At 33.1% G+C, this 27,105-nt stretch overlaps 1 protein-coding gene across 1 annotated transcript; it reads right to left on the minus strand.

Annotated features, from left to right (window-relative positions):
- Positions 1 to 547: 547 nt before the first annotated feature.
- On the minus strand, positions 548 to 23,916 carry THRB (thyroid hormone receptor beta). Its single transcript, XM_015811701.1, has 7 exons — positions 23,589 to 23,916; positions 18,151 to 18,251; positions 15,654 to 15,801; positions 12,713 to 12,918; positions 8,019 to 8,165; positions 3,210 to 3,468; positions 548 to 933 (listed from the first exon to the last, which is right to left on the minus strand). The coding sequence occupies exons 1-7, from the start codon at positions 23,914 to 23,916 to the stop codon at positions 692 to 694; spliced, it is 1,431 nt and encodes a 476-aa protein (XP_015667187.1). The 3' UTR covers positions 548 to 691.
- Between the last annotated feature and the right edge of the window lie 3,189 nt (positions 23,917 to 27,105).

Below are 27,105 nucleotides of genomic sequence, written 5' to 3' on the forward strand. Positions count from 1 at the left end.
CAGCCATTAAAAGAGGATTACCGGCAACTGAATTTCTAAAATAACAACCTGAAAATGATGATAAAATTATGATTATGGGGGAGTTTTACTTGGATAAAACTATCTATTCTTAAGCACGGCAAGGTGAAATTAGGCATAGCTAAAGTTGCAATCCTATACCTGGTTCTGGGAGCACACTGCAGAGAACTCAATACATCTGAATTATATTTAAAGTTGTATATAACTGCAACTGATCTCATTTGATCTTCAGCAAGATTAACACTTGCTAGATTGTTCTGAATTGCTCAGCATAAGTCTCATGTCCAGAAAGTGAGTTAATACTGTATAAAATATGGCAGGATTTATCTATCCATTTTCTTGCTTCCTCAATTTATTTATATTTTATCCATATCTCTCCAAACAATGAGTATAAACATGGGTCGCCTGAGTGCTGGTGAATAAACTTAAAATTCTCGAGGTTAAACTCTCAAGGAATTCATATCGAAAGGAGTAAAGGACACACAAAAAACGCAATTGTGACAAGTACCCGCATTGAAGGGATATCTTCATTCATTCATGCCTATTAAAAATAATCCTCCAAAGGAGGTGGTACAAAATGGGAATGGACCAAAAGTAAGAAGAAAAAACTAGGCAATGGAATGAAATGACACCCAGTAGTGCTATAGAATTTCTGAGAATGTTTCCAGTCTTTTTAATCCTCAAACACTTCCAAGAACAAAGGAGGAAAGAGTTCTGTGGGGCATTCCACCTTCATGTGCAGGAAGCGGCTAGCATGGCAGGCTCCGATCATTCGTAGGTCTGTCACTTTCATCAGCAGTTTTGGCCAAAAGTGTGCAATATGGTGCTTTCTGTAATTAATATAGTGTTCAAACGCCAAGAGGAAACTTTCTTGACACTTTTCTATTCTTTCAATGCTGACAAGACCTGGGCGATCTGTAAATATAAGATTTAGTTAAAAAAATAAAAGCTTTCATTCACCTTAAAAAGTATATTACTTCCATTACATTTCCCCAGGCTACATAACTTGAATCTTTCATTGATCCTTGTGAACTAGTAGCTTGGGAAAAGGGACTATTGATAGGAAAAGCAAGCCTGGGTTTCTTGGGGGAGGTATTCCAAATGAACTGTGGTGGACTGTGTGTGTGTGTTTGCGTGTGTATGTCTTGGCAGAGTCAACAATATCAAAATGGTGCTTACAATCAGCTGATCAAAGCTCTGCCTTTTAAAATTTGCATCATATGCTTAAAAATGTCTGAGATTTGTGTTACCTGGTTGTGCTAGCTATTCTCACAAAATTAAAATTTACCCCTGTGGATAACTGATCTCTGAGCATATTTAAACTGGACAGAAGTTGGGACCTGTTGCATTCACTGGAAAACTCAATTATCTGTTAACTTGGATGACATAATGCAACAGTTCACTCTATTAAAGCTGAAATTGAAACTCTGTTGCAATATTTCAGTTGCCATAAAACCGATATGTGAGCTATATTGTGTCTAGAAGGGTTTTTCATGGTCTTTGGATTATTCTGTCCACTGCATTCATACCCAAACAATGCTGCTGAAATTTAACAGCAAATGTAAGTGCTTTTTAAACAAAAAAGAAAACAAACTAAAAAGTAGTGCAGTAAGCCCCCACTGGAGGGAGAGGCTCTGTCTCAGAGAGAGAGAGAGAAGTAAATAGGCTGAAAGTTGTCTCTTTAATGACTTGATTACATTATTACTTCCAGTTTTTTGAGAGCTGCCAGCTTTCAGAACATTCCTTTTTCCTTATGTATTCTTTCTTTTGTTCAGGATTCATTGCAAAAACAACAGGCTATAACAGTTGGATGACAACCAAATAAAGTCTCTTGCAAGACTAGTTCTTTTCTTCTTTTCTGAATGGTAATTACATTTCTAGAAGACCAATTTTGCTTGTGGTAAGGGAGTTAAGCTTTCTTCCTAGCCTCTCAAGTCATAGTGAGGATTTCATTCTTTCCATTAAAATTGATCTGTGAACTACATCCCTTTCTTGACTTTTCTACTTTTGCTCTACTTCCCCCCCCCCCCCAAAGAGCTCAGAGCAATGTGAATTGTTCATCTCAGAGCTCTGTGAGAAGAAGAAAAGGATAAAATAGGGCTGAGAGATAGCAACTGACTCCAGACCACATGAGAGTTTCAGAGTTAAGAAGATTCTGAATATGATCTAATCACTAAACCACACTGGCATCTGGATTAACAACAGCTATTAGGACATAAATAACACTTAAGGCCTTGCAACTCCACCAAGAAAAACCTATATAAAAATTAAAAGGGGGGTGGGCAAAAGCCAATGTTTTATTTCTACTTCCTTGGTCACTGCATTGGAAAATTCACAGTATCATTTTAAAATAAATTCTTAACACCTATTTGATCTGCTATAGCTAAGACAGCAACCATGTTAAGCTTTGCCCAGGATTCTTTTACGTGCTAGTCCATATGGCAGACATTATGCCGTAATGCTTTTCTATGGTCCATATTCATACACAATCACAAGCAGACAAAAGATTGGGCTCTGCTAAGGAGCAAGGATAGGATGCAGAAAACATAGCAAAGTGCTGGATAATTTGCCTCACTACAACTAATCTCATGTATCTTCACATACAGTTAATCTCATGTGCTCACACACAATTTAATGTCACTAAAGAACCTAAGCGTCTCAAAGTATATCAGCAAAAGACAAAAAAAATTCCAAAAACAAAGTTTGCTCATGATAAGAATGGTATAGACTGTCAATTATATCTACATTATTATAAAAGCATGTATGATAGTTTTTTTAAGTTATTGATTTACAAATTGTTGTTTTTTTATTCTAAGAAGGAAGTGCAGTTGTTGAATGATTGTTTCTTTGTGGTTCCATTCCTTTCCTCTTTTATCATTACCAATGGATGGGAAATCACAGAGTTTGAGCCCACATAGGGAAAAATTGGCCCCTTGCTTTCTAATGGAACACTTGAAATAGCAAAGGTTTTTGTGGAGATCTGTCTCCAAACTCATTAAGGAAAATCTGTTGTACTAAAGTTCCTGAATGCCACAAAATCAGCATTGTATAATAAATGATTTTTAACAGTGTTCTCTAATTTTTATTATTTTTGTTTGAAAAAGTTTGTGTTAATCTTTCTATAAGGTTTACAGAATCCTTAACAAGTAAGGATGTTGATTCATAATATTTTTAAAAATGTTCACACTCACCTGAAGACATCAGCAGTACAGCCTGAAGAAGAGCAACTTCTGTGTCATCAAGGTTAAATGATGATAGCGACATACCCAAGTCAAAAATGGCATCTGATACTACACCAAGACCCCCATTTTTCAACTGGCCTCTTGTTACTGCCATTTCTCCATTTAGTGTTAAGGTCTCACTTTCTGGGTCATAGCGCACTGCTGCTCTGAGGGACATGATCTCCATGCAACAACCTTTCAGAAGTATAATTTGATCTTCACATGGCAGCTGCAAATAATTGCAGGTGGAATAAATTTTCCCACAGAAAAAAAATACTTTTATGCATAATAAAAACAAACATAAAAACAAATCTTCCCCATTATGAGGTAAATCTAGAGACTATCCCTGCTATATTCACAGAAGATTGGGTCCTTTACACAGTTGTTAATAATATTTTCTTCTTTCACTTTAATTTCCATAGAAAATTTTCAAAAAGGAGAAAGATGGAACAGCTATACAATACCTTTGCCTGAAACCATCCATTTGGAAGCCCTGTTAATTCCAAACTTTTAAAACTGTTAAGATCTGCTTAGAGGAATATCAGCATATATATACACAGTACACCTGGAATTTCTCCTACATGGTAAATGGCTGACCAAAAGCCAATCTATAAGTAATTTTTAAATTTGATTTTTGTTAGGATTCATGATGGTGGTGACTGGAAAGTGAATAAAATTGGCAACTTTGTACTCAAAATATTTTTTCATTGAGCATTATTATTAAACCAGTTTATAAACTGCCAATTCTATAGATTAGAAATAGAAATCAACAGAATATTCAGAGAAGGATACCATCCTGATTTTGTGTGTTATATGGTAATTAATTGTGCTAATAAAAGTCTCCTTTCATGTGGTTACATCTGAAGATATTTATTTTTAACTATGAATGCTTTCTTCCTCTGTCTGTTCAGTGAGGAAGGAGAAATTATTTTTACAGACGTAGTGATTACATTTAGCATTGCAAAACCATTCTAGAAGCAACAAAAGTTTGCCTTCATAAATTGAAAGCCATATTTTAATGACAGAAGAATTGTTGGCAAGTAGTTGGGCTTAGAAAAAGACAAAATAAGTAAAGTAAAAAAATAATTTAAAACAAGACTTCATATGGAAAAACAAATATTATGTTTTCCCCTTCTTCTCCTCTTCTTCCTCCTCCTCCTCTTCTTTTCTTCATTTGTCAGCTTGAGGAGTACAGTGATTGATTTACTGATAGCCTAATTGAACTATAATTGACATTCCTGAAGAACAGGCAAAACAATCTATACTGGAAAGGGAGCCATAATGAAAGATACTACAACCATATTCATTCTCAAAGAAAGTAATGTTGTTTCTTAACAATATAAATAAGGAATAAAATAGGAAAATTGAGGGATAAATTATCAATATTTATTCTGAGATCATTTTGAAATTAATACAATTCCTTCAGTACATATTGCTATCAGCCTTGTGCCATATGTTTCTGTGAAGGAGTAGAATTTTACAAAACAGGTGAAAACTACAGAATAAATGAATAATGTTCCTTAACCAAATAGTAGCCAACCTGAGCTTATTATCTCTTTTAGTAGGACGTATAACAGAAAGCAGCCCTGGAGCCAGTTTGAGGGAAAATATTCTAAAATCAATCTCCAATTTTGCTAAAATACCAACTGTTACGTTTCTTTTTACTGTTGTTCTCTAATGAACAAAAACTGTTATTTACAGCTGAAATGGCAGTATTTTATATGTATCTGATGTACTTCAGTGCTTTTGACACAAACTTGTGGATTCTGTGGCAGTACTTTATATGTACTTAAAATGTATTCCAGTGCTTTTTGATGAAAACTTAAAGACAAGCCATTCATTTTCCCCCTGTAAGCTAAAAAGCACTGAAACACATTTTAAAACAGTAAGAGAGAGAAAGAGAAAAAAAGAAAGAGAAATAAATAAATAAATAAATAAATAAATAAATAAATAAAGAAAGAAAGAAAGAAAGAAAGAAAGACAAACAATGAAAGCAATAGAGGATTAACTGTGAGCTTCAGAAACATCTTGAGATGGGTATATCTAGTGCAGGGGTGTCAAACTGCCGGCCCGCGGGCCAGACACATCATCCGGAAGCCGTACCCACCCCATTGCCAGCAATGGCAAAACTGTCCCGATACGTTGTGCAATGTCACGTGACGTTGCGAGTTTGACATGTCTGATCTAGTTTAGGAAACCATAGCTAAACTATTATGTTGAAAACTGTAATTCTCACTGCTCTCTAACAGTAAGAATATTATATGTTCCTCTTGCTCTTGTTTGCTGATTGGACTGAAGGTTTCTTGTTGGCTACCTAACATCCAGCAAACTCCTGCAATCTGAGTCAGATCATCCTGGAGAGGAAAAGTTGATTTTGCTCTGAATTTCAATGGGGTTCAATGGCATAGGACTCCTAATGGGAGCATAACATGAACAGAAGTTCAGCAAAGATATGGACAGCATCTGCGCTGTTTCTTTGCAATCTAGTACTAGATGCTGTGCTTTCAAATCAGTGCTTTTAAAAATATATCTGTACCATTATATTTCCAGTCATCTTTAATCACAGAGCTTAGTATATTTCCTTATTGAAATGCTCTAAATCCTGCTTTAATTGTTCAGAAAAAAAGATAAATTGATGAAATACATCTAAATAATATTGCTACCCAATGTGGAACAAGTTTGTTAAAGAACAGATCTAATAATTCAGTGTCATACAAAGGAATGTTGTAAAATATAATGACTATATATCTTCCATATCACTAAATTAAGACTCTCAGTGTCCAGGTAGCTTGCAGACTATGCTAAGGGATAGTGGCAGCTCAGTAACATCTGGAGGGCCATAATTTTCCTCCCCATTCCCTGTTTAACAATATCATCTGAAGAGTGGGTATTTTGAACCTGACATTTGGATTAACATTTTTGTTTTGTTTCATGCCAACTCCAATTGCAAAAATCATCAGTCACGTAGTCTATGAAAGTTTAACATGTTTAGATTAGGATTATATCAGAAGATGCTTCTGTTCAGGTTGAGTAGGCTCTGAAAAACTGTTCTATTTCACACATATACCACTAATAGGCAAATTATATGGTATGCTAAATGTGTACTGTCAATTCTCCCTTTTTGAAAAGTTGAAGAATGCATGTAGGCTGCCCAGAATTGCTTTGGTTAGTGAGATGGGCAGCAAGTAAATTAAATAAATAAGCAAACAAAGTAGACATATCTGAACTGACATTACCACACAATGAAAAACTTAAGCATTTAATCTTAGGTGCCGTGTCTCATGAAAGCTATCCAAAAATTATATGTAATGGGAGTGGGCAAATAGTTTCAATTTGGATTGAACACACTTTGTTTATTATAATATGAAAAGAGAAGCCCAATATAGGCATATTCTATGTTCTATGTAATCCATATTAAGCTATTCATTTATGGGCCTGCCCTCATCTCTTTCATCTTCTCCAGGGAAAACAGCATCAATTTGAGTGTAATCCTTTTCTCCTCCTCTATCCTCAGAAAGAATGGTCAGGGCAAGGAAATGGTGTAAGGAAGTACATGGCCAGGTTCTTATAGCAGCAACAATATTCTGGATAATGGCCTACTGCCATTGTGCACCAAACAGTTTTCTACATTGGAATGTAATGGGGGTTGTAGGAAAAGGACCATGGGAAAGAGAAGCAGCAGGCAAGGTCTTAATATGAACCCACAGCCAGCAAATTAAGCTTCTCTTTTCCAAAGGGCTTGCAAAACAAGGTGGGGAAAAAATTAGACTGCAGTGAGAATGGTTCTTTTGAGTTAGGCAATAGAAATAAAGGTATATAGTTTTACTAAAAGAAAAAGGTAGCCATTCTAAGCTATTAAACTGGAAGTAACAAAATGATCACTACCAAATGTTAAGCATGATAAAAATACATTATTTATCCATAAAATGACCCCTCTTCACGGCATGTCTGATATATACAAAAATAACTTGGAAAAGATATGCTCTTTCTTAAGTATGCTCTATAGTTTGTTGCAAAAATGACTATAGGCTGTTCAGTTATATAGGACCTACATTTGAATGATGGTTTACTCCATATTAAATTCTACTTTGATTTGAATTATTATCATTCACTTAGATAAAGAAGAGTGGTCCATGTATTTTTATAACTTCCTTTTAATTCTAAGGAGACATAATGGCACAGAGAGATCAAATCCTATCTTGGTAAATAGTAAGTCAAAATTCTGAGAGCCTAGCATACATCATAAATGCAGTTTCTGGCCCTTTGAATGAATTCATGTTGCTACTTTACACCAGAGATAGACAGTACTTCATGAGTTTAGGCCTGCAAAACTGATGTCTGACTTTGGAAGGGCTACAGAAAGCCACCTGGTGATACTGTGATGATACTAGAAAAAGAAATGAATGACATTTTTCAGGGTGTTGGTGGAATTTGTTTTGCCCATTTACAGGTACTTAAGGATATTTTAAACTGTCCAAATTCCGTCCAAAAGGGGCAAGATTGAATTAAGTATAGTAACAGGGAAAGATCCAGAATGAAAATACTCTTATTACCGCTGGAAAAATCACTGAAAACTCTAAGATAAGGTCTGATCTGTGCTGTCAAAGGATGCTTTATTTTAGCCCACTTGTATTGGGTGCCTATATGCACAACATGGACCATAATTTTTCTTTTTTTTTCGTTCTGAACTATTATAAGATAATACAAAACATCTATGGACAACAACAATAATATCAACAATAAAAATGCTATCAAATTAAATAGAAAAGGAATTCATACCTCACAGAACATAGGCAACTTTTTGGCAAAATCCACCACTCTTGTGATTGCTGGTGTGATAATTTTTGTAAACTGGCTGAAAGCTTCTAAATCTACTTTCCCACCTTCTGGGGCATTTACTATTGGTGCTTGTCCAATATCCTCTGGCTAACAACAGAAAACAAAAACATTGTAAGAATGTAATTTATTTACCATAAATATGGATTCTTTTTAAAACCGTGCAATGTTGGCAACTTAATTTTGCTTAATTTTAAGTCTTGGCTACTGTGTAAGATAAATTTACATCCATGTACATATGTTTTGAGATACCAGTGATTACTTGTGTACTAATCTGTGTATACTGCAAGTGTAATAACTACTTGCTAATTTAAAAAAAAATAATGGAAGCAGTGTGGCAGCTTGTATATGAAAACCTAAATCTAAGGCTGTACCCTAGCCCATCTAAGAATATTCTTCCCTTGAAAACTAAAAAGATAACCCATATTAACTCTTGCATAAACTGTATTTCTTATGTTTATTATGTATATACAGTATATGGATATGTATGTATGCATTTGTATAGTTACTACGTGTGTATGCATTTGTATAGTTACTACGTGTTTATGTACTGTTATTCCCTTTGTTTTTTGATCACTACTCTTCACTGAAAGATCGTGACAAACAAAGGATATTTCTTCAGCTGGAACAGCCTAACAGATAAGATAAATAGATAGGAAAGAAATCAGTAAGGACTTTTCAACTTTTTGTTACCTGCCCTGTTTTTGAAAATGGAATTAAGTTTGGAGATTCAGATCAAAGTTGTATAAGATTCTATTTCCTGTCTCTTAACCTTAAGCTGTATGATTTGTACAATCCATACCCTGATATTTAAATTAAGATGCATTGTTGGAATACCTGAAAGACAGGGTTGGGGACAGATCATAATGGAGAAAATCTTTGTAGTTGCTAAGAGTTGACACTGGCTTGATGGCACATAATCAATCAATCAATCAATTCTAATTTCTTGGAAAGGAAAACTGGCTTACAATTCTATGGCTATATCTAAGTTAAAATTAGAAGAAACAAGAAAAGTTTCCAAGGTCTGTTGACAAGTCAGTTCCAATTTCTTCAGATGTCTTCCCAAAAGACTGCATCACCAAAGCACAAAGATACACAAGATTATGCAGTATTCTGCTGCAACACAGGAAGGATACCTATTCTAGAATTTTTAGCTTATATTTAAAATAAATATAATTTTAGTGTTGGTACTCTTCCAACATATTCATAACCAGTATTATGTCCTTAAATAGGATGTTCTGATTGAGGAAATGACCTGGACCCAGTTTCCTATTCCCTTATGGAATCTCAGGATTGATCAGAAGTGCAATTTCACTTTCCTCCTTTAGGATCCTTCTAGAATTTCAAATATTTACTAAGAAACAATTTTGTTGCTCAATTAAGGTTTTATTTACTAGTAGAGTTCAAGTCAAAGATAATTTCTGCACCTGAATAGTACCAGATGTGTGGGGTTTTTTTTAGAATCCATGTACTTGGAATCCAAATTCAAATACTTGTCTAGTTCAAATCCATAAAGAAGCTGATACATAACAATGTGAGATATAGATTCAATCAAAAGAAAATAAAAATAGTGTATACTATTTATAAATTATCTATTATCTGACACAGAATTTTCTTTATAGCAGTAGTCAATTACCTGTCTTAGAGCCTAGTTTTTAATTTATATTTATGTCAAAAAAACTCTGTACATGGATATGTATACTTTTCCTATATTTCAGCACATTAAAAAGTTCCCATAAAAGTTTCTGGTGTTAACATTCAGTATCTATGAATTAAAACGGTAATATGGATTACAGACAGTACTTAATTTACAACAATTGGGGCCATCATTTCCATTGCTAAGCAATGCAGTCATTAAGTAAGCTGTGCCCAATTTTATAACCTTTTTTGCTATGATTGTTAAGCAAATCACATGGTCATTAAGTAAATCCAGATTCCCCACTCACTTTGCTTTTTGGAAGCCTCCTAGAAAGCTCACAAATGATTATCATGTCATGCCTCAACTGTCATAAATTCATGTCAGCTACCAAGAACCTGAACTGCCCACATTTTGATCACATGACTGTGGAGACACTGTTGGTAGTAAGTGCAAGGACCAATCATAGATCACTTTTTCAGAGCTGTCGTAACTTTGGAAGGTCATTAAATGAAAGACTGAAAGATGAGGGTTATCTGTTATCGTCATTGAAATTATGTCACCTAGTAATTTCTGTGAACAATTTATATAGTTATTTTCTGATCTTGCTATTGACAGCTATTTATATTAATATTAAATTATTATACTTAGTGTATTTGTTTATTTGTGTGATATATATTTGTCCGTGTTGTATGATTTTACAATTAGAAGAAAATAAGAAACTCTTATAAATTATTTAAACAAATACTCTAAATTAACTTCTCCAACCGACATGCTCTAGTTATTCCATGCACTACTATTTTTTCCCTACTTTCTTTATTCCACTGATGGAATGATTTATTCCTTATTATCATGGGTTGATAGATAACCCACTAGAGGGCAGCAAACAGATTAGTTTGTGTGTTTGGCAGCCATCTAAGTGCTGAAAAATGTAGCTTGAGCAAAGATTTTGCTTTGGGAATTATTTAGGAACTGTAAACTATTCTAAGAATATTATGTGAAGAGATGAAATAAAGGACCAGGGCTTTGTTAAGAACAGGAGCCACTGGAAAGGCAATGTCTCATTTCACAGGCCAAAGAACTGCAACAGTCACATATTTTCAATTACACTTCCAATTAAATTCATTTAGCCAAGGATGGGGTAATAATTTTAGGGCTTTCCATTCTCTGCCTGATTAACCCAGTTACAACAGGGAAAATAGAGTGATAGTGAAAGCCCTCACAACCAAATCAGTCCAGTCAATGAAACAGAATTTGATAGTTCCACAAAAGACCTGCTGGATCAACTGAAGCCAAGCAGATTGCTCTTCATGCTGTATCATCTCCTAGCATTCTCCTTCATGCACCATGATTGTCCAGATGGAAGATCTTGAATTGAGATAACAAGGAAAAACACTTCAAGAAGAAAGTATATTTGGACTGCCTCCACTGTGGGCTGATGATATACTGTACTGCTGTAAGTACATATCCTCTAGAAATAATGGGTTGTCTTCATTCAGGGCAAGGAGCTGTATGGATGGGGCCAGGGGAAGTGCAGCACATCAGTGCCTTAGTAATTAGTTTGACAATCAATTAGCTCTCACTATTGGGAAACATTTTGTAACATTCAACTGGAAACTGTCTTTTCATCATTTAATATAATTACATTTCTATTCCCTGAGGCAAAAATAACCTATTTTTCTTGCCCTTCTTTAATGTATTTAACGTAGGAAAATCATTGTGATAACCTATAATTTGAACGTTTAAACTTCATTTTTCATTTTTCAAAAACTTCCTAAAAGTGACTAGACTCACTGTATGTTGTTTTAGTTTTTTCCATTTAGTTTAGAAGGTGCACAACCTCCGATTGTTCATGCCCTCTAAGGGTATTAGTGAATTATAGTTTTTAATATGATAGGAGCAAAAATTGTAAATAAATTGGAAATAATCATATAAGATCATAAACTTTAATTAATATAATTTAGTTTTTTTTAACCTTGCTTCTACCCATTTTTTTATTCTGTTCTAACCCATTTTTGACTGTGGACCTTTGACTGAAAAAATTTAACCTGTTGGTTTAGAATTCTCTCCATCTAACAGAGAAAATTATGGAATGCTTGAAAGCTCCAGTAATACAATATATTTCATTTTTTAAAAGTAAGGACTGATGATTCTTATATTATTCTACCATTATCCAAAACTAAATCCTTCTCCTGTAGGAGGAGCTTATAACTTGAAAGTTAAAAAATATATAAAATGGATAAGGATAATAATTTGTAATATTTGGCCTCTATTAAACTAGAATAGTTGAATATTAGAACATGCCATAAGAATATAAAAAAATAACAGTCCCTATGCTATGATAGTCCCAATGACATCAGTGGTTTCCATGGAGTTTTATCAGAGGATTACTATTAAGGATTTTTGTTTACTTATTGCAATAACTATGTGAGAAATAACCATATGTTCATAATCTATTGTGTTCTATTTTTAAAAAATAATTACTGCATGGTACAACAAAAGTCTTTTCTCCATATAATAAGTATGCTGTATTATTAATTTATTACCCACTGGTTTAAAATATGATGACATGCACTAATACAATGGTATTAAAACACAGTTAAACAAATGAATGGAGGGCCAGTATATCAGGGAACATTAAGCAGAAGCATTGCATGCAGTCATATAATTCAGACATAGAGGGCAATGGACTCCCATCTATGTAAACCTTTGGCAGCTTAGGGTGGCATTTACATCTGGGAGGAGTTCAAGGGTGGCAGTGAATGGGGTGAGAATGCAAATGGATGGGCTAGAATTTGCTTTCCGCAGTTTGAAGAGGGATTTTGAGATCCTTGCTTATTTCTAGCTATATTAATCCTATAATATAGATTTTAGGCTTCTTCCATCAAGATGGCAAAAATCTATCCTATGAATGGTGAGCAAGTACATTTACTATGGCGTACACTTTAATCACAGAGCTCATCTGGATAAGGAAAAGGCAGTTCTAAATAGTAGCACATACCAAAAATTTCCTTTTCTGTTTCCAGTGACTTCCTTGTGCATTTGTGGCCACATGTGCTTCTGTAACGATTTTAATAAGCTCCCATTCTTCATCTGTTGGTTCAGGTTTCACTCCTATTGTTTTCTGTAATTCTTCTCGACGTCTTTTCTCCCGATTTTCCTCAATCAGTTTTCTTTTTGCTAATCGTTTGCTGTCATCCAACACCACTAATGAGAAAAGAATACATTACAGAAAAGGAGACTAGAAATAGACCTCACTATGTCTTTTGATTATTCAGGTAATACCTGAATAATTGAGTAGGAATGATTGGTAGTGGACAAATAACAGGATGATTAGCCAGGGCAAAATCTGGAGATTTTATAACTAATCACGCACATCTTCCAAATCCAAGTGAACTCCAAATAATGGAAATTCATGGAGAAAAACAAAATATTTCAATACGATTATGTTTGGCCTATTCTATGCTATTGCAAATTGAGCTTCAAAAAAAATCCTGGTCAGATCTCCTAGAAGGGTATCATGTCTTCAAGATCAAAAGATGAGACACAGAATCTTATGATAAAATATTTCAGTTTTGTGTACTTTTCAAAATGAGAAAGAATGCAGAAGTAGCTGGGATAATCACATTATTTTCCATATCCAATGAAATATGAGGAAATCATGCAGCTATTCCACTATCAGCCATCACCTGACTGTGAGGCTAAGATGAAATAGCTTTACATGAAGGTTCTCTCTTATGAATATATGAAGGGTTCAACCACATAAAGAGAGAATCCTGGCTGACCATCAATTGACTGTGATATAGAAGAGCCTTAAGTACAAACTTTCTCTTCACATAGCCACTGAATATATGGCAAGGACATCGATGAGGCCTTTCCCATACCGTGAAGATGTATTCTCCTGTCCTGGAAAACTGGAGAAAATATGGAGAGTCACTGCCCTCACATGAGAGTATGAACAATGATTTCTACTACTGTTTATTGTATTATTGAGAGAGAAGGGACAGACCCTTCCCATTCTCTGTCAACTTCCTTTCTGCCCCTGCCCTAGCACAGATTCCTTAATGCTGATGATAGTGATCGTTGTTCTTTTATGCTGCTGGGGAAAACTGCTAATGCTGGAGCAGTGGGGTCCCCCACAATCATAGAGGTTACAATAGGGAGATTGCTGATAGGAATATTAACCTTAAAGAATACAGTACAACTTTCATAAGGGACTCATATTTACGCCAGGCAAAAAGAGAAAAAATGGCTGCCAAACAACACTTCGTTCTTTCCAAGAGCCAAAAGAGAAATGGCCACAGATATACAAAGGCTATGATCATCTCGGATGGATGGTCTTATGGCAGGCCAGTTGGGGCCCTACAGGTTGCCAATTTCTTTCAGACTCTTCCTCCATTGAATCAAGATGTTTTCATGGTGGAAGTCTTGTAGTATTTTTTACTGAAAACACTTGTTTCCATCTTAATCTATCTTTAGCCTGCCTCAGTGACATGGCAATTGCCCAGAGACTCTGGTGTGAGAACATATCTTCCATAGTTGGCAGGCTAGCCATTGTAAAGATTGGGAAAAAGGGATAATCAGTCTGGAGTTCGATCCCAAGGTTCGACATTGACTCAGCCCTCCATCCTTCTGAGATTGGTAAAAAGGACCTAGATTATTGACAATATGCTAACATTGTAAACCACTCAGAAAGTGCTATAAAGCACTATGGAGCGGTATATAAGTCTAAGTGCTATTGCTACCATATTATATGACACAGTGGAGAAGACAGAAAATGAGATTTCTGGTCAAGATATACCTCTAAGAAAGTAACTCTTTATCACTCTTTATCTCTTTATCACTAAATGATAAAGCATTTTACCACTAACCTTTTATCCCAAATCTAGAGAAAAAATGCTGCATGGAAATATGCTGTCCAAAATTATTGTGTCTAATCATGCCTACTCAATGGTACAGAACCCATTTAGCATGCAACTTTTTAATTAAAAGGAAGAAGGAGAGGTATATAAAAAACCTAACTTTCATACCTGAAGAGACATTGCTAATCAGAATAGACATAAGCATAAGCACCTACGTAAAATCCTGTTGGATCAGAGCAAGCACTACCAAAAATAGCGTACAGCTTCTACTAAATATTTAGAGGGACCCAGACAGTTATTGAGCACAGTGCTACTGTTCCAGTCTTATATTGCTCAACAAATAGTATTTAGAAGTATATTACCTGGGATATTAAGATCATATATAGACATCATAATTAGTAATTTAATTATTCATGAGCTAAGTAGCTTGAAATTTTTTTTATATGTATTTAAACAATTATACACCTCTTTACACATATAGAAGTTCTGAAAAAAATGGATTACTTTAATATTTTTAATATGACTTTTGTTTATATTCTTATAAACCATTAAGACTAATATGCTGAGGCTATAATTTTTAATTATAATTACTCCAATTCACATTAATTAAGATGCTCCTGCAAATTTGCTGAGAAACTTTGGGAATACAACCTTGCAAAGAGTTAATTTTGCAGCCATATATTCTATTTTCTTAGAAGTGAAATAGTGTTCCCTTTCCTTCTGGCTAAAAATAAAACAAACAACCGCAGGATGACTCATGCAACATTATCCAACTTCCCATTTTCCCAAATCTTTAAGCTTGATTTTTTCCCCTCCTCCTTTGCAGGACTTTGCTCAGAAATCTTCCCACTTCTGTGATAGAAATTGTTCATCTTCTTAATATTGCATAAAATCATTTGGCCAGAAGAAAGCATAATCTTTTCAAGAGTTAACAGAAAATTAAAGCTCAGAAAAAATTAATCAATATTTTCAACTGGCATATAAGAATATAAATTAAAAATTGGAATAAAAAACTGATTATCACAAAAATTGAAATAAACATATCTAATGAAAACAAATAGGAAATTTTAAAAAGCTTACAATCTGTTGCCATGCCAACATAGATGCATTTCTTGAAGCGACATTCCTGGCATTGGTTTCTTGTGACTTTGTCTATTACACATTTTCCTTCGTATTTACAGGAGTAAGTTGGATGAAGATTTTTTTGAATTGTTCTTCGGAAAAATCCCTGTGTGAATAAGAATTTACAAAATTTTACAAAATCACTGATTTTTCTGTATAAAGTATGCAGGACATTTTACTTTGGTATTTATTTATAAACCCTTAAGAATATGTGATATGATTCTGGAATTATATTTTCTTTGGTCGCTCTGTCTACTGGGAATTTGGAGCTTAACTATAATATTAAGTTAGGCATCAGTTTTACATCTTATTTAATTTTTTAAAAGATAACTTTAGAAGTAACTCCTGACAAATAAGAACATGCCTCATACTGCACCTGATTTCAACTATTTAGTTGGAGAAATTGTACTCTACTCAACTTTTGTTTAGTTACTATAAATGAGCTGATTTAAAGGATAGAAGATTAAAAGGTCTGATGGATTTTTCCGGTTCATGGACTGTTTTCTAAAAGAAAATAATGATTAGTAATTCTTGTATACTGCTGACATCCTACTCCTACAAGTAGTCTGTGACCTCTGTAAAAAATTACCTTCTGGTAAACTGTAATGTTACTGATGGATGGAATTTGAATGCACATTAGATAGGTATTAAATTAGATTGTATATCATGACACTTTAGATGGATTCAGTTCACAGACATTTTGACCAAACAGATCCCAAGAGTATTTTCTAGGCTGTAATTTATTTATCTGAAATGTATAAGAATGGCTTAGCTATACTTTTTGTTTATAACATACATTGAAATCTCTTTTAAGGCTAACCTAATGTATATAAAACAATATCTCATTTCCATCTGCTATGCTGATGTATGAAGAAACCAGAAGCTGAAACTAGCTCTAAAGAGAGCAGAACCTCTATTACAGTTTTGAAGATGAATTATAGACTCAGTGAAATCAATGGCCACATACCTGGTACCACTTTGACAGTATGCTACAGAACTAAAATTAAAAATGAAAAACTCTTTGGTGCAATAAATTATATGATTTATTTAATTAATTATAAATTGATTAACAATTTTATTAGGAGGATTATGAAACAAAGACCTGTTATTTAAGAATGCTATTACAAAGTGATTTATAAAATACATTAGCAAAATTTATTGCATCCTAAAGATGGCTAATTCACACACTGCATTAAGCCATTATGTAGTTTGACTTAGTGTGATGTGTGAACTGTTTCATTTATTTATCAATGAGGCAGATGCAGGAAAAATCCAGTTTCCAAATATTTTTACAGCATAACTAGTGGCCAGCTTGAGGCCTTTGGAAGCCCCTAAGAACATGTTAGTAGAATTTAGTAGCAAATAACTTATTTTAAGCTAAATAAATAATATATTGCATACATCTCTGACAGATTTAGCACAACGATTGTTATTTTTATTAAAAAATAAGTATCCTGAACTCTATCACAAAAAATTAATTAAAATTCTTTCTTTGCTTTTAGTGGTTACTAGTCACCATGTCACCATCTTTCACTTTGCAGCTGTAGAAAAAAAAATCCTTGCCCACTTCTGCTTTAAAATTTACATAAACTTATAGCTGGTGGTGGCTACAAAGGAAGATACGTTTGATGCGTGGCCTTGAGAGAACAGGACTCAATTCCAAGTCATTAATAAAGGACCGAAGGTAAAGGACAGCAAGGAAAACATAATCCCAGTCAGTACAACTAATTTCTTATATAAAACACTGCAGGATCCAATCCGAATCGGTCACTGGGACCAGACGTTTAGTCTTGCAAGCTTTCAGACTAGTGCTAGTGCAGACTAGTATTTATGTACACATAAATATTATGCACAGAATAGCCCAAAACACACATTCTGGTAAAAAGAAGTTCCCTGAGGATGGGCTCCAGCAGGAGTCGAAAGATTGGCGGATTAAATCTCTGGACCTGGTGACTGACTCAGATTGGATCCTGAAACATTATCCTGAGATATTTGCCTTCAGTCATAAAACATTATTGTTCCAAGGAACTTATACTGCTATATAATGCCTTGCTAAAAAAATCCAGAAAAAAACAAGTTTTTGAAAATGTTGAGATCCTTCTTTCTGTGAAGATAATTACAAAAAAGAGGGAGGTAAAAGAGTAAGACTGCAACTAATCAATAAAAAGAAGAGAGGAAGTCGTAATTCTAGACTGTATTTTCTTTTTCTTATACCTCATATGATTTTTTATTGTTATTGTATTTTAAAATTCTAAAATCAATCAATAAAATGGGAGCCTTTTTTCTATTGCAAGCACAAACATTATTTTGTGATATTATAAAAGGAATATTCTTGTTTTGTTATATATAACATATGCTGTCTCTACATGGCATTTAAACCAATGTGATATCTATAATAGGAGATCAAACTAGCTTATGATTTCTAGCTCTTATTCATTTACACTGCTATCATTACCTTGCAACCTTCACAAGTGATACAACGATAGTGATATCCAGTGGCCTTGTCACCACAAACAACACATAACTCATCCTTGTCTAAATAACTGGGTATGTACCCTGCAAAGAATTAAGAGAGAAAGAAAGTTTATCATTGCAAAAACTAAATTTGAAAAGAATCCCTGTTATTTAATGCATGTTAATATAACTTACTACTCTGACATAACAGTTTCTTAAACAGAGGCAGGAAATACATAGATATTAAACAGTCTGAATCAAGATATCATAAAATATGAAAAGAAAATAATTTAGGAAGCTAAAATTGCTAAAGAAAACATAGTTGCCAGGATTAACATGTATCTACACATTGCACAATTTTGAGAGTTGACACCTAAATATCTTAAAGTTGCCAAGGTTGAATAAAACTGGCCTAGAAGAATGGCGAATAATAGATATATATTTGGAAGAAACCTTAGACCTAATGGAGATTATACTTAATATAAATTAACACAGAACTCTAAGCTATTCATGATGCTATTGCCAGTCAAATAGGAAACTTGGAGATTACAAAGACTGCACTTTAGGGGTCCTGTGGCTTCTAAATGTCTGGCCCATTTTTCCCCCCTTGCTAAATGATTCTTCCTTTTCTTCTTCCATCCATCTCTGAAAGGCTGCAGATACTTTTAATCAGTTTCTCTATGTAGGTCAGTTATGGGAACAAGACCTGACTGGAAACTGTCGGACTTCATGTACATTCTTTTTTCTGTAGGTTAGGTAACACCTGCTAGAATTAGTTTTTGCTGATTTTTAAAAAAATGATCGCACCCCAAATTTTTATTTTATTTATTAGATTAATTTGTGAGGGATAAGGGGATTTGTCAAGCTGTCACAGGAATTTTCAATGATATGTATTAAAGCTTGATGGTATAAGAAAAAAATTGGATGCATCTAATTCTTAACAGTGTAAAATACATTTCCCTAGGGAATACTATATAAAGATGGAAGAAGTTTTATTATTTAGATTTAGAGGTCCATGTGGTCAGTTTATGTGGGCTGTGTGTGCATCACCATTATGTTCAATGTTTGTAATGATTAAAACTGAGAAATAAGATACACATTTGCATAGAATATAAACCTAAATACAGTTTTTTTCCTTAGCTAGCATACCTTTAATAAAAGAGATTTGTTTGGATTTACCTCTCTCTGTGTTAGAGGGAACATAAAAGGAGCTCAGACACTTACTTCCTGAATCTGAGGCTCTTGGCCCAAAATTACCAGTAACAAGCACTAGCAGGAGTCACTGCAATATTTACCACATTTGAGCTTTTTAAAATATATCACAGAGGATTGCTGATATATTAGCGATATTGTGATAGTAGTGATATTGATAAAGAGTGCCTGCCTCTCTTGTACAACTGAATTTTCAAATTTATTTTTGCTGCTAATACTTCAAGGGGGTGTATTACATTTCCTTCCTGGAAGCAAAAATATGTCAGTTCTTTCTATACAGAAAGAATACTCTTTTAAAGTAAATTATAGGATATTATCTGTGTTCTGTTCAAGCTGTAGAGGGTTGCCTGAGCAAATGGTGAAAGCCCCTGGCTATTTCCAACCTCTGTGATAAGTAGTAGATATCTACTATTCATGAACATGCCAATTGCAAGTCTTGCTCTTAAATCTGTGTTGTATTGTTCTTAAATATATTGAACCAAACTCGAACCAGTCTTACTGACTTGAAGAAGATTCATTTTATAGTAATATGAGATATGAATTAATATAATATGACTAACAATCAAATTAAATCCTAGCTCAAATTAAGAAATATATCCCTAAATTTAAGGTAGAATCAATTGCTGCATAAGACAGATAGAACTAGATTAGTTTCTTAGACAAGTCCACTTAGCTGCTTTTTGAATCATTTGTCTGCTTTGAAAAATATGGAAGATCATGGTATATGTGCTAAATTCAAACATTTTAGAATATAATTTACTCCCACTCCATTCCCCCATCAAAATTTTTGTCAATGTATTTATTGGCACTCAGTAAAAAATGGCGGTTGTGTTAAAAAATATATCAACAGATACACAATAAACACTCTATGGTTGTTCAATTAAACAATTTGCTTATTGATAAACTGTTAGATATTTTGAAGAGAAATAGAATATACAATGCTGTGATTAATATTCTCTAAAACATGCATAATGCCTATACAATGTTACAGAAAAAGGAAATGATTCTTTTTTACTTTTCTAAATGATCCATTGAATTGGAAAGTTCATGTAGAATGAATTATATTGGTTTTCATTTCCCTAATATTCTAGGAGAAGTATGGATTATGTTAACCAATGTATCCCAACACAGAAATTCCCTTTCAGCACTTCCATATATGTTGCTTTAGCATATATCTTTTTTAAAAATAATTGTTATTAAAGAATCTTTTACAAAGTTAAAAAATAAATACAAAAATAAAAGTACAAAAGATAAAGAACAAAATAAAGTGAAGAAAAGGTATTTAAAAAGGAATTTATGATTTTCCTTGCAACAGTTATAGACAATACTTGATACTATTTCCCTCTTCACAATTACATAACATAATTCCCATCTCCTCATATACATATACAACATATAAAGTTAGTAAATTCAGAAATCACTAGTTTCTAGTCTTTTATATCAAACAATTTAATTTAGCAATTTCTGTAAAGTTCTACCATCTTTGCTATTCATCCTCTGTTGAGGTTATTTCTATATTATTCATCATTGTGCATGTAATAATCTTGTTGCTGTTACCATATATAACACCAATAATCCATGAGTTACTTTAGCATATAATAAAGATCCTGTTTTTTTTCATCTTGATTAATTTTCTGAAATTTAAATGTAGCTAAGATTTTAAATGAAAGTTCTCAAAGTTCTCTAACAGCTGGGAATATATGATTTAAGTATAAAACATATACATTTCATAATGTTTGTTATTTAGAATTAAGATTGTATTCTGCCAATTATGTAGATCCCTTTTTTCACAAGCCATGCAACTTTTATAAGCTCATTTTGGTCAGAATTAAAAACTTAGAAATTTACCTTCTTTTTAGGAGTAATTTAAAAATATAAAGGTATGATTCTTAATTTTTTAGGTATTAGCCAATAGAAACATAGTGGCAAGTATAACAAATAAAAGTCAAGTTATTCAGAGTTCTATGAAATGAATACAAAGAGCTTGTAAAGCCAATTGTGAACACCTGCTTTAAATCTTAATTTTGTTTAATGAGATAATATTAAGACTTTGCTAACAGCAAGAAAAATATGCATGTAAAATAAGAAAAAAATCAATTGTGGATCAATAGTTATGTTACAGCTGTCTGCCTTCAAGAGAGGATTAGCTGATCATATTTTTATCAGGGCTTGGCTGAAAGCATCTCATAAAATATGTTTATAGTTTCCATTACAATGGGATCAACAAATATGTTACACTATATTTGCTGACCAAGAAAATGATCACAAATTGTTTTTACAGTCATATGAGCTTCATTCATTGACAGCAACATATTACTGCCAAATACTTGGAAAGCTTTTATATTTACCTGAAAACAAGCAAGAAAAAGTTAATGGAGGAAAATCTCATAATAAAAATTCCATGAAATAGCCACTATTTACTAATATTTAAAGTCTGCTAACATAAAATTAATTGTACTAACTAATGTATTAATCTGTAATTTTAAAGACTGATATGAACAAATTTTATAATATAACATGTTAATAATCAATAATTATTTAATTTTACAGTCATATAATTGTTTACAAATTCTACATGGATAGAAATCTTGTGAAGTTATATTTGTGGAGATAACTGCAAAATGTCATGCAGTTTTGCTTAACTTTATTACTAATATTTGCCAACAAAACAAGTCTGTTGATTATATGGTTTCTAACCAAAGATGGAGATAGAGAGTAAAGATGAACAAAATAAAAAGTATATATCTTTTATTTATTTACATTAAGATTCAAAAAAGGAGAAAAATACAAAGACATAAAAGAAATAACAGAAGGAAGTAAAAAAGAAAAAAGAAGATACAGATATTGTGTTATTTTAATTTTTTTAAAAAGGTCTTAGTTTTTAAATATACATTAAACCTTTTAAACACATATTGGTCAGTTTTTCAGTTTTGAACATTCTAAATGTGAAGAATACCTTAAATCTCATTTTTACCATTTAGTAACTATTTACAAAAAATTCTAGACTTTTAGACCAGTATGTTTTTTTAAAACTATTGAATAACTTTGTCTACTAAAAGTTATAATTTAAGAATAGTAAATGCTACTAAATATATCTCAAGCTGAGCAAAAGAACATTTTTTAATATTATAGCATACTATTTTAAATAGATAACATTATCTACAAAATTGTTTTAAAAGAAATGGAAATTTTGATATTTGCTCAGATTTTAATTGCTTATAGTTAGCTCAGCCTGAATAGCTGGAAAATAATGATCAAACAGCAGACTGTTCATTCAAATATTTTATATTATTTGAACTAACTCAACTTACTTGTAGTGTTAGAAACAGAACTTCTATGACTGTCAAGAAAAGTAACATTTAACATTGTAAAGACAATAGAATAGTGGTCTATGAAATAAAATGTATTACAGAAGAAATAATATTTTGTATACATGCAGCTAAATGATTCTTACAGATGTTGAACAGCTTGTTTGCTTTATTTCAGATTACACTGCATAATATTTCACAGCTTGCTTGCTTAAGGCATCCAATATTATATATAATTTTTTTATTTAGAATTATCCTCTTATACCAATTATTAACTCCACCAGCAACCCAAGTGTTGATCAATTTGATGAAAAAGTAAAGTTTCACTTTGTTTTTCTAACAGTTTTTTTCCTGAACTGTTTTATATTATAAATATAATTTTGTTTATATTATAAAATCCAGTGATTAGTATTTTATGCAAATTAACAGTATGGCAATTTTTGCACACACAGTTAGAACTAAAGATGTTAAATAGACAGTGGTCACTTAAGAGATGAAGATACAGAAGACCACACATTTTATAAATGAATCAATAGACTGTTAAGAAGAAACTTCCATTCATTCAAACCATATACAAACAAATAGCATGGTAGGCTGGCAGTTTGAAAATATTGTATACATATAAAAAGCTTCCTGATATTAATACAAAAATACATGCATGTCATTATCATTTATCATGCTTCAAAATAAACCCATTTCAAGTCACCTAGCAACATCTGTTGCTACTGTTTCCAATTCTAGACAGGCAGTCTTCACCATTAAGCATGTAACTCAGAAAAGTATGCTTTTTCTTCTATAAAGAATTAGATGCAGATAGATGATATTGATCTCTCTCTTTCTCTCTGTCTGTCTCTGTCTCTGTTTCTTTCTCTGTTTCTGTTTCTGTCTCTTATTGAGAAATGACAAAATTTTCCCATACCTTTTTTCTGAGAGTAGGCTGGTGACTGCACTTGAGAAAAAGTAGGCTTTTCTTCAGTGAAATATTCAGTTTGGTTGTATTGATGCAGGGCCATGTCCATGTCAGAATACTCGCTCTTAAAAACGTTTCCAGGGTAACTACAGGTATAAGGCTGATTCACTGCCCAGGCCTGTTCCATATATATGTTATTATTGTGCAGGACCTGAGCATCACAACTGCCGTAACTCTGACTATCTTCAATATAAGTGCAATAATCCGAAGGCTGCATGTAGCAGTTGCTGTTAGCAGCTGAGTGAGATTCATAAATTTCTTGCACGCAATGGTTCATTTTGTTATCCTCTCTCAGCCTATACTCCACATATGCGTGCACACATTCACATGCATATACACTCGATGTGCATATGCATGGAACAAGAAAGTAGGGAACAGATGTACGACACTGAGAAAGGGAACAGTAAAACTGTATGCTTAACTTTAAAGCAGCCAATGACGGGCTAATACCCTCTTTATATTAGGGATAGATGGAGAACTGCCCTATGAGTCCCATATATTGGAAAGCAGATTTATGACAGTCAAATGTCTTAATCTGTTACTGCATGCTCATTCTTAGGGAAGATACTGCTTACTCTTGGCCCTCAGGCAAAGAAACAATGTCCAGACCACCCCACTTTTGGGGGGATGAATGATTATTTTATAAAACCAGTTCACTAAGACTGTAAAATTATTACTAAGGAAAGAGTTTAACTATGTGTCTAGCACTATCAATTTAAGTGTGAGCAACAGAAAGAACACTTAAGCAATCCTAAGGACGATATGCTGAAAATCCAAAAATCAATAATCCTGCTTTTCAGCATTAATTGAAAAATCCTAAAGGGCAATGCTGATGACACCAGCAGTAAGTCCGGGTTTTAAACAAAACTTTAGTGTCTAAATCTGTTATCTACTTTACTGTATTGATTTTGATTGGCAGAATTATCTGAGTGGACCTTTCCTGCCTTACACATACTTAGGTCAAACTCCCCGCTGCTTGGTAATTTAACACATTTGCAAGAAAGCAGATTTCTCAGACTTCACTGACTTTAACAGATTTGTTATTGAATTCAACAGGTGGGAAATTACAAAACAGGCCTTCTTAATCAGCAAGCAGAACACTGCTTACAAATTAAAGTTAAGCTTAATTGGTTTTCCAGTATATTTCATTAAATTGCTTTCTTCCCAGTGTGAGCTGTTTCTGCATCTGTTTCATTCACATTGGCTTCTAGTTAATAATAATTAGTTAATAATTAGATAAACACTTATCAAGCTTAAAAATAAGAATGTTTTAACATTTATTTTAGATCCCACACACTTTCATAAAACAGACATTCAAAATGATGCCTAAGTCTATGATAGCAGGCCCACTCACTTAGCAATATCTATCTATCTATCTATCTATCTATCTATCTATCTATCTATCTATCTATCTATCTATCTATCTATCTATCTATCTATCTATCAATCATCTATCGGTTTAGAAATGCGAAATAGAAAGAAACCAAAACAAATAATTACTGGCCAATAATATTAATTTGTATTGTATTTTTTAATGTTTCAGCATGTTAAGTATATATTCCTAATTTGGAAACTAATCTAGTGAAAAGTCATTAATATTTTTAAAAGGAGCAATTTTCAAGAACAAAAGAATGACAGCATATTGAAAAGGAACATTGAAATAGGACTGTCCTGCATATTTTTTTAAAAAAACTACTGCTTATATAAAAAAAATTGTCATTTTTTATTTTCCCCAATACATTGATTGATATTATTCAATAAGATCTACTTACAAGTTATAAAAATATAAAACCATAAAATGCTGAAGGTGAATCAGCAGCACAAATTCAATGATGGTTGGATATTTATGTGTAATACAAATTTAGATAAGGAAAAAATTTCAGGTGCTTCACTTGGCAAGCAAAATGTAATTCCATTAATTAATGGAAGGCTACCTTCTAATAATGTATCCTTATATAGCCTTATGATATCTTAGGGATCTAATAGAGTTTTATTTCAGCTAGATTGTGTACCACACTTATAAATAATTAGCAGGCAGAAAATTATGAATTGAAAATATTTCCAAACTTACTATTTAATTTTTATTAAAATTTCTTTTCTGCTTTAATGCTACACAAATATTTTCCGTAATCTAGACAAAACATAATAAAATAATAGTATATCATATATTCAAGCCACTTTTTTCAATCTAACCTGAGTTAGGATAGACCAGTGGTGGCAAACCTATGGCATGGGTGCCAGAGGTGGCACTCAGAGCCCTCTCTGTGGGCACGCGCACCGTTGCCCCAGTCCTAGGCCTTCAGCTGGGTTTTATAAAACCTTTTCGTTTTAGGCCTCTGCCGCCGTGTAGAAAAAAAAAAGGTTCAATCAATCAGTCAATTTCAACTTCTCACGGGGAAAAAAAGATCTTGCAAAGTTGGAATTGATTGATTGAACCCAATCTGCCGTTATCACCACAGCCATCCCCATTCAATGGGCCACACCCACCCAGCACCCAACGATGCATAAGTGAGTTTGGGGTTGCAGTCGGGGCACTCAGTCTCTAAAAAGTTCACCATCACTGGGATAGACTGTATAGGATAGCTTATTCCCACACAGTTCATTGTGTAACTTTTGTGGATCTCACTAAACACACACACACACACAGAGAGAGAGAGAGAGAGAGAGAGAGAGAGAGAGAGAGAGAGAGAGAGAGAGAGAGAGAGAGAGAGAGAGAGAGAGAGAGAGAGAGAGAGAGAGAGACAAGACAAGACAAGACAAGACAAGACAAGACAAGACAAGACATTGCTAACTAATTCTCCTTTCTCTGGCTGGACAGGAGTTCATTTTTCTAAGCAAACAGTCACTGAAGTTGACAAATCCCTTTCTTATTACATTTTAAGAAAAAACTCAAAGATATTTAATTATCGTTTAATTATTTCATCATGTTTTAAATATATTATTATGTATTTTAATTGCTTTAGATGTTACTATTTAATATTTCAGAACTTGTTTTTGTTGCATTTTGCTTTTTAAATTATATTACTAGCTATCCTGATGTTAGGTAATAGAGAAAATAGAAATATTCCATATAAGTAAATAAATACAACCAATAAACTTCAATGTAAATTTATTTTCACGGAAAACAAACTCTCAACTGAATGGCCATCTGGCAGTAGCAATGCACAGATTGTGAGCAAAGAAAATCTATGGATAGTATAAAAATGGGACACTTATAGCAATAATGAATTATAGCTGTGCTTGGTACTGCCTGAAAGAAAATCAATGTTGTTTAGAAATAAAATAATTTGAGCAATGTCCGGTGAAATAGGCTTTATTATTCTATAAAAAATTTAAAAAATAAAAATAGGGAACTGAAATTATCTATATTATTTTATATCAGGATTTATGGCTCCATTTACAGAACTATACATTTTATACTATATAACTCCATATACTATCTCTATATAATAACCATTCATAGTAA

This window comes from Protobothrops mucrosquamatus, unplaced genomic scaffold, assembly GCF_001527695.2.
Source record: "Protobothrops mucrosquamatus isolate PMUCROS unplaced genomic scaffold, P.Mucros_1.0 scaffold47, whole genome shotgun sequence".
Lineage (NCBI taxonomy): Eukaryota > Metazoa > Chordata > Lepidosauria > Squamata > Viperidae > Protobothrops > Protobothrops mucrosquamatus.

Excerpts from the sequence above, each read along its gene's own strand:
- THRB (XM_015811701.1), bottom strand. The coding sequence starts at position 23,916 with ATGAACCATTGCGTGCAAGAAATTTATGAATCTCACTCAGCTGCTAAC. Across the intron at positions 18,252-23,588 it reads AGCCTACTCTCAGAAAAAAG|GGTACATACCCAGTTATTTA; the intron begins GTATGGGAAAAT and ends AATTCTTTGCAG. Across the intron at positions 934-3,209 it reads TGTACTGCTGATGTCTTCAG|ATCGCCCAGGTCTTGTCAGC; the intron begins GTGAGTGTGAAC and ends TTATATTTACAG.